Source organism: Cebus imitator, unplaced genomic scaffold (assembly GCF_001604975.1).
Source record: "Cebus imitator isolate Cc_AM_T3 unplaced genomic scaffold, Cebus_imitator-1.0 Scaffold80, whole genome shotgun sequence".
NCBI lineage: Eukaryota > Metazoa > Chordata > Mammalia > Primates > Cebidae > Cebus > Cebus imitator.
In genome coordinates this window covers 690,517-702,843 of record NW_016107395.1, presented here as the reverse complement: position 1 = coordinate 702,843, position 12,327 = coordinate 690,517, and the positions used below count along the sequence as shown (strand labels likewise).

The 12,327-nt window shown below is 38.4% G+C and overlaps 1 protein-coding gene across 1 annotated transcript in view; it reads left to right on the top strand.

The window, feature by feature from the left end:
• C6 (complement C6) overlaps positions 1-12,327 on the top strand; it is a 69,471-nt gene that overhangs the window by 55,835 nt on the left and 1,309 nt on the right. The window contains exons 14-17 of the mRNA XM_017533130.2: positions 517-649; positions 1,601-1,789; positions 5,263-5,353; positions 5,789-6,030. Of these exons, the coding sequence (XP_017388619.1) occupies positions 517-649; positions 1,601-1,789; positions 5,263-5,353; positions 5,789-6,030 (655 nt within the window). The remainder of the gene's footprint in view (positions 1-516; positions 650-1,600; positions 1,790-5,262; positions 5,354-5,788; positions 6,031-12,327) is intronic.

The window sequence follows — 12,327 nt, the reverse complement described above, 5'->3', positions numbered from 1 at the left end:
CAGGGTTTCACTCTGTCGCCCTCACGCTGAAGTACAGTGGCACAATCATGGCTCACCACAGCCTCAATCTTCTGGGCTCAAGTAATCCTCCCACTTCAGCCTCCCAAGGAGCTGGGACCACAGGCACATGCCACCACTTCTGGCTAATTTTTTGTATTTTTGTGGAGACAGGGTTTTGCTATGTTTCCCCAGTTGGTCTTGAACTCCTGGACTCAAGTGATCCACCTGCCTCAGCCTCTCAAAGTATTGGGATTATAGGCATAAGCCATCACTCCCAGCAGGAGGGCAAGTTTTCAACTAAACAAACAAACAAACAAAACCCTAATCAATTCAGGGAGATGGATTAGAAGAATGACCAGTTATAAAGTTTAATAGGGTTTTTGGAAGTAGAAATTGAGAGGACTCAATGGCTGAGGAGATCCAGAAGTGAAGGCTAGAAAGGATCAGTGTGAGCCTAAAGAGCATAGAGAGTGTTATTCATAGCATTAATAATTTCTAGTTTCTGTTTTAATGTAGAATGAAAAGAAACTATACTCGGTTGGAGAAGATGCTGAAATTTCATGCCTTACTGGCTTTGAAACTGTTGGATACCAGTACTTCAGATGCTTACCAGATGGGACCTGGAGACAAGGGGATGTGGAATGCCAACGTGAGAACTGGGCAAACCATTTTGCTTGACTACTTTACAGAATGAATGTGCCCAATATAGAAACAGTAAAATCACACTCTTAGATCAATACATTTTACTAGTTTTTAGTAATTCTAGTGAAAGATTTTGTGAAGCAGAAAATAAATGGAAGGGCTCGTTTGCTGAAACTGGATTTCCAGATATCTCCATATTTCCATGTTCCTGCTCCTACATATTACTGTCACACACACAGGACTGTGCAGTGTGCACTTCAAAAGAAATCCAGGAAATCTGCAAACTACATCTAACCACAGACATCTGCCTTGCCCAATGTTCAATTTAGCACAAATTGTTGAGTTGCAAGATGATATTTACAGTCTTTATGTATCAGAAATGGGATTGTATGTAAGATGTCGTTTTCTCCAAGACACTACTCCTTGGAGCATGTTCACATTCTTTGCTGAGAAAAAGTGAATGAGCTTTAGGCTCTGCACGTATCTGTGCTAGAGTAAAGTAAACAATGAGACTCAAACAAGGCTTGAATGGGGACTCCAAAGACTTATTGTGGGACACCATGAAGCAAAGTTGAGCCCAGTGTGAATTAGAATGCCCTGCCTCTGCGTCACTCACAGTATGGTAACTTGCACTGGGAGAAATCCACTAGGGCTAAGAGAAAAGAAAATTCTTGAAAGGAAAAGGTCCCAGTGATTTCATAAAAGTTGGATGTGTGTGGAGCCAGTTCTTTAGCAAGGGAAACTTAGATAATAAAACTAAAGGGAATTTTTCAATGAAATGTCTGAGGGAAAACCTGGGATTCTTATCCCCCAGGTTTTCTGATCAAAAGGAGGTGCCAAAGCTGAACAAATAAAGTGAATCTCATTAAAATCACTTCTTCACTTGCATAAAATTTGCCTATATTTGTTGTTTTTTTTCCGTGCCACTAAACACACCTGAAATGTTGCTCTCCTGCAGGGACAGAGTGCATCAAGCCAGTTGTGCAGGAAGTCCTGACAATTACACCACTTCAGAGAGTGTATAGAGTTGGTGAATCCATTGAGCTAACTTGCCCCAAAGGCTTTGTTGTTGCTGGGCCATCAAGATACACATGCCAGGGGAATTCCTGGACACCACCCATTTCAAACTCACTCACCTGTGAAAAAGGTGAGTAGCAGCTCAGTGTTCTGGGATCTGATAAGGTGGTGCACCCTGAGATTGGTAGTATGGCCTCTACAGCCATGCTATTTCTTAAGCACAGAAAGGCTAAATAAGACACCAGTTTAGACAGTATGGGTCAAACAGTAACTATGCAACAACTCTGCTAATTTCCCAAGCTCTTTGCCATCCTGCCTCCTTTATTCTCTTCTGGGGTTTTATAATATGTAAAAGAAAGGGGGGAAGTTAATCTTTTTGAATAACCTTAAATAAAATTATCCATAAAGAGAGCTCATAGGAATTAAAGAGAGCTTGAGGTAAGTATTGTGTCTTGGTTTCACTAGACTTCTGATCATAATGATAAATTACAAGGAACGTAAGTAAGTGTCAGTGTAATGAATGTATGTGGAAGCCATAGACTTCAGAAAGTTAAGATCTTTTGGACACCGTCAGCAGTATCCTCTTCATAGAGCACATGTGTATGCCACACACATGCATGCATGTGCACACATGTGCCCTTAGATAAGAAATTGAAATTATAATCCAAACTGAGAAATGGGAAATGTTCCACAGCTAAAGGAAATAGGTAGCCTATTTGATATACCTTTTCTCCAATAAGATTGACAGAAAGACAAATGAGGGGAGTCACAGAGAAAGACAATCATCAATAAAACTGGACACTGAAGTAAAGACATTTTCAGACAGGGAAACATTATTAGTTCTTTTGATGTGAAAAAGTTCTGCTTCATGACGATGTGAGATGCTACACAGTTACTTTTTTCCTTACTATAAGAACTGGACACCTCCAGTAGCCCTTCAGAGGATCTTCCTGCCCTAAGCACTTTGCTGACTGTGTGGAGTATTGTTGCTCAGGTGCTGGGCAGTGTAGGCAGCTGAGTCCCAGCACTGCTTCAACCTGAATCTGATTGGAAGAGCAAATTCGTTGCATAAGATCATTGACAATTGTAAACCTGTAGTGATAGAGCAAGCCTCTGTGCCCCTTGATAGCTGATTGATTCTCTTTGGAAATAATGTACACCTTGCTGCTCCTCCCTGGCCTAAATGTAGAATTACAAAGGGCAAAGAGGCATAGGTACGCAAAACCAATCCCACCTCAATATAAACCGTAGTAGCTAAAGCCTAACCAGAACTACAGGTCTCCACGTTCAGGAAGGCTCTGGGCCAAGTTTTACCAGATAGAATGGGGGTAATAGAAGGAAATGAAAACAGCTGTGAATAAGAAAACTTAGACATTTTTTAAATGTTTAGTTTTGCTTCTAACACGAACCACCTTTCCTTATCAAATCTTCTACTTCATAGGTTTAGAGGAGAAAGTGTGAGCTGAGCCTCCAGTTCTGCCTTGACAATTAACTTGCTCACAAGGTCATTTTGGTTCTGGGGATGCCTGAATGTCAGATCTGGATCCAAAAAAAATTGTTTCATTCAATAGACTCAGGAGTTTGGCCCCAGGTCCAGGTTCTCTAGGTGGGCCTCAACATGAGCAAAGAAACAAAAGTTCCCTCTTTCATAAATATACTCCCAGTTTCGCTCCATTTTCATCCCCCTCCCTCGTCTACACACTATTCAGGTCCTCATCTTAGTTCAAGCGTCATTTCCTCATGGATCCTTCCTTACTCTTCCCAATTGGGGTCTTTATGGTGATGGGGTCTCCTAAAACCATGTTCCTTTTCTTCAGAATACTGGTCTTAGCCCTTAATTATAAATCCATTATTATAAGTATTTGATAAATATGCTTTCTCTTTCATTTTTCCTCTCTTCTCCTTTCCTATTCTCTCCTCTACCTTCTTCCTTCCATCCTTTTTTTTTTCCCACCATAATGTCCTAGTACCTAGAATGTCATGCAGGGATTAATACCTACATTTAGAAGCTGCATTTCTCCCTTGATTCTTGTAAGAAAATCTGACTTTCAAGTCATTCACATCCATATTGTTAAATCTAATGGACATTTTTTTTCCTTATCTTCTTTGACCTCTCAGCAACCTTCAGCAATGTTGAACTTCTGCGCATATGTTCTTTCCTTGGCTTCATATTCTTGTTTAGCTCCAACATCTCTTGCTGTTGCCCTCTATTTTTGGCAGGTTCCTCCAGTGCTTGGACACTAATCACTGGAGTTTCCCAAGTCTTGGACCTGTCCCCTTGCCTCACACAGCACTCTCCTACTGAAGAATCTCACCCACATGCATAGCTTCAGTGATTCCCCCATAGACTAATAACAGATTTAAATCTTTAGCACAGACTTCGCCACCGAGATTTAGACATGGATATCCAAATTCCTATATATTTACATTGTTTGGATGTCTTAAAGATACCATAAATTCAACAGGTACAGAGGAGAACTCTTAAGTCATCACCCTTGCTTCCTAAAACTAAGCATTTTCTAATATTTTCTATTTCAGGTAAGGCACCAATGTGTATTCCCTTATTCAAATCAGAAACCCAAGAAACATATAATTGACAGCTCTAATAACTTACCCACAATATGTAATATCACTGTTTTACCTGCTAGATGTGTCTCAAGTTTATCCACTTCTCTCCATTTCCACCTCTGGAATTTTGGTCCAAATTATCATCCTCTTTCACCTGAACTGTTACAATCACCTCATAGATTATCTCCCTGGGGCCCTATTGACCACCAGTCTCTTCAAATCCATTCTCTGCACAGAAACCAGAATTAATTTCTTTTTCAAAATCCAGGGCTGATTTTGTCACATGATTCCCTGCTTAAAACATCAGAGACTGTCTACTATTTATAAAATGAGACCCTGTTAGCCCCCTGCACATCCTATCACACAACCCACCTCTCTGGCCACATCTTGTTCCTTACTCTCGTTTTTCAGCACTTCAACCACACTGGATTCTTTCAATTTCAGGAAACTCACATGCTGCCTCCCTTTTGAATATTTCCATTCATTAAGTTTCCTCTGCATTGAACAGCCTAACTTTTCTTTCTTCATTTTACCTTTCCTAATCTTTCTAGCTATGTCAATTTTTTATTATATGCTTCTCTTTAATAGCACTAAGAACAGCAACAATTCTATATGTATATTAGTGCTCGTTTGATTAATGTCTATCTGTACCCACAAGACTATAAGCTTGGTGAGCACAGGATCTGGGTCAGTTTATGCTCAATCTACTGTCTCCAGAACCTTACAGAGTCCTGGGAATATCATTCATATTCAATAATATTTGAAAAACAAGTGAACAGAAGTTTCAACGGTTCCATTTTCTTTAGTTATCTGAACATAATAGCAATTTTAGATTGGAAAATGACACCTCATGTGCACTGGAAAGGACTTTTCAGATGGAATATTTATTGACAACATATTTAGAGAAGTCAAAATGAATGCTGTAACTCCAGGAGATAAATATGAATCCTTTACCACCGCCTCTTCTCTGAATTCAAGCTTACCACTTAGAATGCATGCTGTGCACTTCTTCTCTCCTTTTTTCTTTTGTTTCAGATATTCTGACAAAATTAAAAGGCCACTGTCAGCTGGGACAGAAACAATCAGGATCTGAATGCATTTGTATTTCTCCAGAAGAAGACTGTAGGTAAGAGATACCCTACAGACTGTGTCTGGAAATTGGGAAACCCAGTCTAGCGTAACCAGCTTGATGGAATTGCTGAGCTTCTTGAAGCACAAACATGAAATAAATGAATTTTCCATATAACTGATATTCCTGTGCCCTGCTGAATTCTTCCTTCCCCATTGAGTAGCAAGTTTTTTAATTCTCAACCCAGTGTCCTAAGTTTGCATGACTTTGTTTATTAAAAAAATCTAATTTTGGTTATAAAGACTTAATTTCTGCACACTTAAACACTTTAAATTCAGTTATATCAACACCTTTATTTTCCTCCCACTCAAGCCCAGAGTGGGAAAACAAGCAAAAGAAAACGTGTTAATGAGTTAACATACTACATTGGTTACGTGCCCCTGTATTTTTCTGGTCTTCATATGGAAATGCTTGCTTTCCTCTCTTGTGCAGCCATCATTCAGAAGATCTCTGTGTGTTTGACACAGAATCTAATGATTACTTTACTTCACCCGCTTGTAAGTTTCTGGCTGAGAAGTGTTTACATCATCAGCAACTCCATTTTCTACATATTGGTTCCTGCCAAGAAGGCCGCCAGTTAGAATGGGGTCTTGAAAGGGCAAGATTTTCATTCAATAGCACAAAGAAAGAATCCTGTGGCTATGACACCTGCTATGACTGGGAAACATGTTTAGGTAAGTTCCACTGGTGATCATACTAAATGTTCTCACTTAACCTTCATCTCAGCTTATTTGCGTTTATACATCATCTTTCTTAAAAATAACCTATCCTTAATCAAAAATAATTCCTTTTCATTATAAAAATAATCATAAAATGATTTAAACAGAAAGGAAAATTATAATCACCCAGAAGTAGAAATAACTACTGTAGTAATGTGGGTGCATATCTTTCCAATCTTTTCCCTGTGCATATTTGGAAATATCTTTTCTCTGTGCATAATCAGAACCACCTGACTATGCATTTGGAAATATTACTACAGTAATGTGGATGTATCTCTTTCCAATCCTTTCTCTGTGCATAATCAGTACCATCCTGAGGCCCCAGTGGGAAGAACACCTGTCCTGATCTCATGCTTTAGGCATCCCTCCGAGTCCCAACTTTGGAGGGTCTTCACCAGAAGTGTCTAAGTTTTCTTCTGGTGGTTGGGACTGTCTGGGACCAATAGTGCTGTCCAGGTAGGTCTGGATTTTGCAATGCCAAAGCATCTTTCTTAAATTTCTTTAAGTCCTCTTTCAGTGCCTGGGATAAGCCAAGGCTGGCAATACTATTCAAGTAGGACACCCTGAGCCCAGACAGTGTCCCACATAAACCCAGGCACTGTTAAATTTTCCGACTCTCTACTGCTTCTCCTCCCCACCATGCATGGGGTCAGCCAGATGCCCCAAATAGCTCTGGGGCTCATGCCTGTGGAGTCATCTCTGGCCCAGAGCTAGACCCTCATTCTCAGAAAACAGCTTGGTGAACAAATTGCTCCTGCTAGCCAGCAGGGCATTCTTGCTCAAGATTACTTGAAATTAGAAAAATAGTATGATGCTGACACACTAATTTGGGGTGACTGCAATTGTTTATAGGCAAGCACCCCATAAAAAATTTTATTCCTGAGACTCAAACATCTCAGGAGTGGCCTTGCATATGATGCAAATTTTTTAAATATAAAATTGGATCATAGTCTACATGTTATTCTATATATTACTGGTTTTCATTTACTATATCATAGAACTAATTTCATATCAACATATATTATTCTGCCACATAATTCTCAATGTCTGCGAAAGTCTATATGGGTATTATGATTTATTTAACCAATCTTTGGTTGGGCATTTAAATTGTCTCCTGCATTTTGCTATCATTAATAGGGCCTTCATATATAAACCTGTCACAAATCAATCTGTGATCTAAGATTACTTCCTTTGGATATAGCCTAGAAAAGGAAATCTCTAGGTAAATATTATTTTTAAATATTAATTTTTATTGATATAATATATATTGGCTCCCTATCCAGAAATGTTTTGCCATATTATATTTCACTCTAGAATATTTAATAAAGACTGCACTCCCACACTCTCACCAAACCTTGGAGTTATCATTCCTTTGTATCTCTGCCAATTTGGTACTTAAGGAGTGGCACTCTATTTCCATTTGCCCTAAGTTTACTGGCAATAGACATTACATTTGTGAATTGTTTAGAGGCAGGGACTTCAGAGCAGTACATTTGTTCCAAGGCGAAGTTTGACCCTGAAATAGCCCAACTAAGCTTTATATCTTTTACAAAAGATGGATTGGAGATTACAACTTAACAGAACCCAAATAGTCAGAGATCTTTCCTTTGTGGAACTTTACCAAAAAGGCATCTTAAATTGGAGAATAAAGTATGCAAAAGAATCTTTGCTGAAACCACCTTACTTTTGCAAAAGAAAGATAAAAACCGTATGTTCCCCTTGAGTAATTTTGACTTTGTGGCCCAGTGGTCTTCAGCTCAGTCCTGGAAAGAGGAGAGGTCTTATTACTCAAAACCAGGTCTTTCCTGATCCATGTAAAGTTGATTATCAAGATTCAACTCCCTTGACAGGCCACAAGATTGAAACCAGACAGAGGGTAGACACAGCTGGCATCTGATGGTGATAACTCAGGAGGCCAGTATCTGGGGTTTTCAACCTTCATGCTATGTCTGAATAAGGCAGTTCCACATAAGATACAGCAAACCAGGCCCTGATATGTATGTTGCTTAATTCTAATAACTATTAAATAATCTTTTAGACAAAAACCCTTTTTTTATGCTTGACCAACGCCATTACCCAACTGATGTCTCTCTTGCAAACAATAATTGTGGTAGAAAAGTGCTGAAAGTATTATACAACATCATTTTGAATTGAAATATAAACTTTTGCTCTGAGAAATATAGTGTAAGAACATTATTGCCAAAAATACATAGAGAAAAGAAAAGAAATTTGGTCAGCAGGGAAGGTAAGAACTGGTCCCTGACTATACTGTAATAGATAGGTCAGGCATTTGGGGCTGTCTTTAGTGTTACCTTCCGTTCTTCCTTAATTATCATAGAGAAGCAGTCTCTTCTATTGCAAATAATTTATTTATTTTTTTGCTATTTTCCCACAAATTATTCCTTTCAAATCTGCCTGAGTGAAAAATAATCAACAGTTTTCAATTTTGTCAAAATGCCTGTCTTTACTATTACCCCTTTGCTGTACACATATCTAAATCCTCACATACTTGAGGAGTCTAAGTTTGTTTTTAAAAAGTACTAACTGTGACTACTTAACCAATATTGTTCAAAATGCTTTGGGTAGTCAAACTAACACATGAACATTTCTTAATAGAATATTTATCTAGGCAATTTAAAATATTTTTTGGTTCTGCACACAATCAGGAAACTCAAAGCATTTTTTTCTCCGAAGACATGATTTGCCTCTGCCAGCTTTCTTTAATTGGTGAGCAAAAGTAAATGCCACAGAGGGTTCTGTTTGGATTAGTACTATAGAAAAGTATCAGTGATAGCATTTATGAAGACAGACAAAGCTGTCTTTTATAAAAAAAAAAAAAAAAAAAAAAAAAAAAAAAAAAAAACGTATTTTATACCCAGGCCACTCATGGCAAGTTGGAATATTAGTAATTTTCAGTTCAATTGAACATCACTTTGATTAAACTGTGTTCTTGATTACATTGTGCTCTTAGTTACTCTTTTCCTTCTCTATCTACAATGAATTTTTTTAAAAGTTTAAAGTGAATTTCAAAGTAACATGAAGGTCACTATTCAAAATTTACAACATAAATGAAATTCCCCCGAACGCCTATTTATCAATATTAAGTATTTGATCTGAATTTCAGAAATATCTACCACCAACCAACAGGAAGGGGAAATTTGTTCAGCCAACATCCATTTAGCAGCCAATGTGGAAGTCACTATTCAAGGCATGATGAGGGTTTTTAAATGAGGGACTCTTTTTACCCCTCAAATTGTTAAGGAGTAACATTAGAAAATAATTACATGAATCGCTTTAGTACAAGGCAGAATGTGATAAGAGCTATAAGAGAGAGAAATATCTTCTGGTCTGGAAAGGTTTCTTAGGCATAGAAGCATGAGAACTGAATGTTAAAAATGAATTCGTGGAGGTGGTGGGAAGGGCCTTCTGGTGCTGGTAGTCTGAAAATTTAAGCATGTGTAAAGCTTAAATGCTCTTTGATTAGGCAAAGAATATTTAAGTTATACCCATACTAACAGAGTAGTGACCGTGGCCCTTCCAAAAACCTAAGGAACTGATTTCCTAACCAGAGGTGGAACAGTCACCTGTCTTTCACCAAACTCCATCCCTTCCAACAATGGACAAGAAATTCTTTCCAGCAATGAATGACAATTTTCCCTAGCTGTTTGACAGAGAGCAGAGTAAGGAAATAAATGGTTTTTCATAAAATGTTTCCTACCAAGGGCAAGATGCCCAGGCACGTGGTGCATATGAATATCTCCCTACTTCCTTTCCCTATTTTTTCCCCTCAGTTGAGATAGATGGGAAAGAATTAATGTCTGCCTAAAATAAGCAGTTCATTCATGACCTCATTCCTGATACTCATGCTGACTGAGGTATTTTGGCAATATGAATTATTCCAGATCCATTAAATAAATTTATTTTTTGTATGCTTATACCTGTACCCACAATTCAGAATTTGAAATCAGTTGATCCGGGGAATTAACTGAGTACCTTGTTAAGAGCTGAATAGAACACACAGACGGATGAGCTACACTGCTCTCTAAAAAAGCACTTAGCAATTGTCTTGGGGAAAAGACATATGAAAAGCTAACTAATAAGAATGTTTTTTTAAAAGTCAGATATGGTACTGACAAGTTTACACCACTGAAGTAAAGATCTTCTTTAGTTCAGCCATTGTGGAAAGCAGTGTGGCGATTCCTCAAAGAACTTAGAATAGAATTCCTCGAAAAACTTAAAACATAATTACCATTTGACCCAGCAATCCCATTACTGAGCATATACCCAAAGGAATATAAATCATTCTATCATAGAGACACATACACATGTATTTTATCATAGCACCATTCACGTTAGCAAAGACTGACTTAACCTAAGTACCCATCAACAATAAACTGGATAAAGAAAATGTGAAAACGTGATAAAAATACAACATGACATGCTATGCAATCATAAAAAAACAGTAAGATTATGTCCTTTGCAGCAACATAGATAGAGCTGGAAGCCATTATCCTAATCAAACTAATATAAGAACAGAAAACCAAATACCACATGTTCTTACTTATGAGCAGGAGCTAAACAATGAGAACATAGGGACACAAAGAAAGGAACAACAGACACCAGGGCCTACTCGAGGGTGGAGGGTGGGAGGAGGAAGAGAATCACAAAACTACCTATCAGGCACTATGCTTATTACCTGGGTGATGAAATAATCTGTACACCAAACCCGTATGACATGCAATTTACCTATATAACAAAGTTACATATGTATCCCTGAACCTAAAAGAAAAAGAAAAAAAAGAGAAAATCTGGTCAGACATTGTGGTTCACACCTGTAATCCCAGTACTTGGGGACACCAAGGCAGAAGAATCCGTTGAGCCCAGCAATTTGACACTAGCCTGGACAACATAATGAGACCTTGTCTCTACAAAGAATAATAGATTAGCTGAGCTGGTTGGGCGCACCTGTAGTCCCAGCCACTTGGGTAGCTAAGGTGGGAGGATCTCTTGAGCCCAGGAGTTCGAGGGTGCAGTAAGCCATGATTGGGACACTGCACCCCAGCCTGGGAGACAGAGTATGACCCTTCTCAAAAAAAGAAAAGATCAAAAGATCTGAGTATGGATATGTTGCTGTGAAATGCTTCACTGAGGATGCAAGACATAGAAACCGGACATGTGGGGAGAAGTAGGAAAGAGCACATCGGTCTGGCAAAAAAGGCAGATGGCATGGGGAAAGAACAAAATCTAGAACACATTTGGGGTCTTGTTGGAAAAACAGAGAGTTAATCTACTTGAAATGAAGAAAGTTAAAAAGATAATGTTGGAAATGGAAGTTGAGGCCAAACTGTGGAGGACCTTGACCTTTGACTAAAATTCATATATAATAAATGAACCTATAAACCTTTGTTCAAAATTAATTTAATATACTCGGCTTTGGTAACTTTATCACTAAATGATTGTTTTAAACCTGTTTCATGAACATAAGACTTAAATGAATTATGAAGTGTTTTCATGATTCCAAAAGCAGGCCTCATAGGAGAATCACCCAATTTAACTATTAAAAATACAGATTCCCAGGTATAACTCAATAATATTCTTTTATTTACTTATTTATTTATTTATTTATTTATTTATTTATTTATTTTGAGATGGAGTCTCACTCTGTAGCTCAGGCTGGAGTGCAGTGGTGCCATCTCAGCTCACTGCAACCTCCAGAGGGTTCCAGTTCAAGCAATTCTCCTACCTCAGCCTCCCAAGTAGCTGAGATTAAAGCTCCTTGGAGCCACCATGCCCAGCTAATTTTTGTATTTTTTAGTAGGGACAGGATTTCACCATGTTGGTCAGGTTGGTCTTGAACTCCTGACCTCGTGATCCACCTGCCTCGGCCTCCCAAAGTGCTGGGATTACAGGCGTGAGCCACTGCGCCTGGCCCCCAATAATATTCTTGAAAGAAATAAGCAAATGTGATATATAGTCACAGATATCGTTAAAGAGCTCAGTACTGTGAGTCACGTATTATTTAAATCCTGCTTCTACCATTTACTAATTGTGTAGCAATGGGCAAAGGGCTTAACTTCTTTGAGTTCAGCTTCTTCTTCTGTAGAATTAGTATGATAGCCTAGTTCCTATGTTTGTTGTAAGGGTTCAACAAAGTAATGCAGGTAAAGTGCTTGGCATATTGTATGGCCTCACAGTACACACTCTTCAAGTGATAACTACAAATGTACTTACACAATGCCAATGATTAAAAAA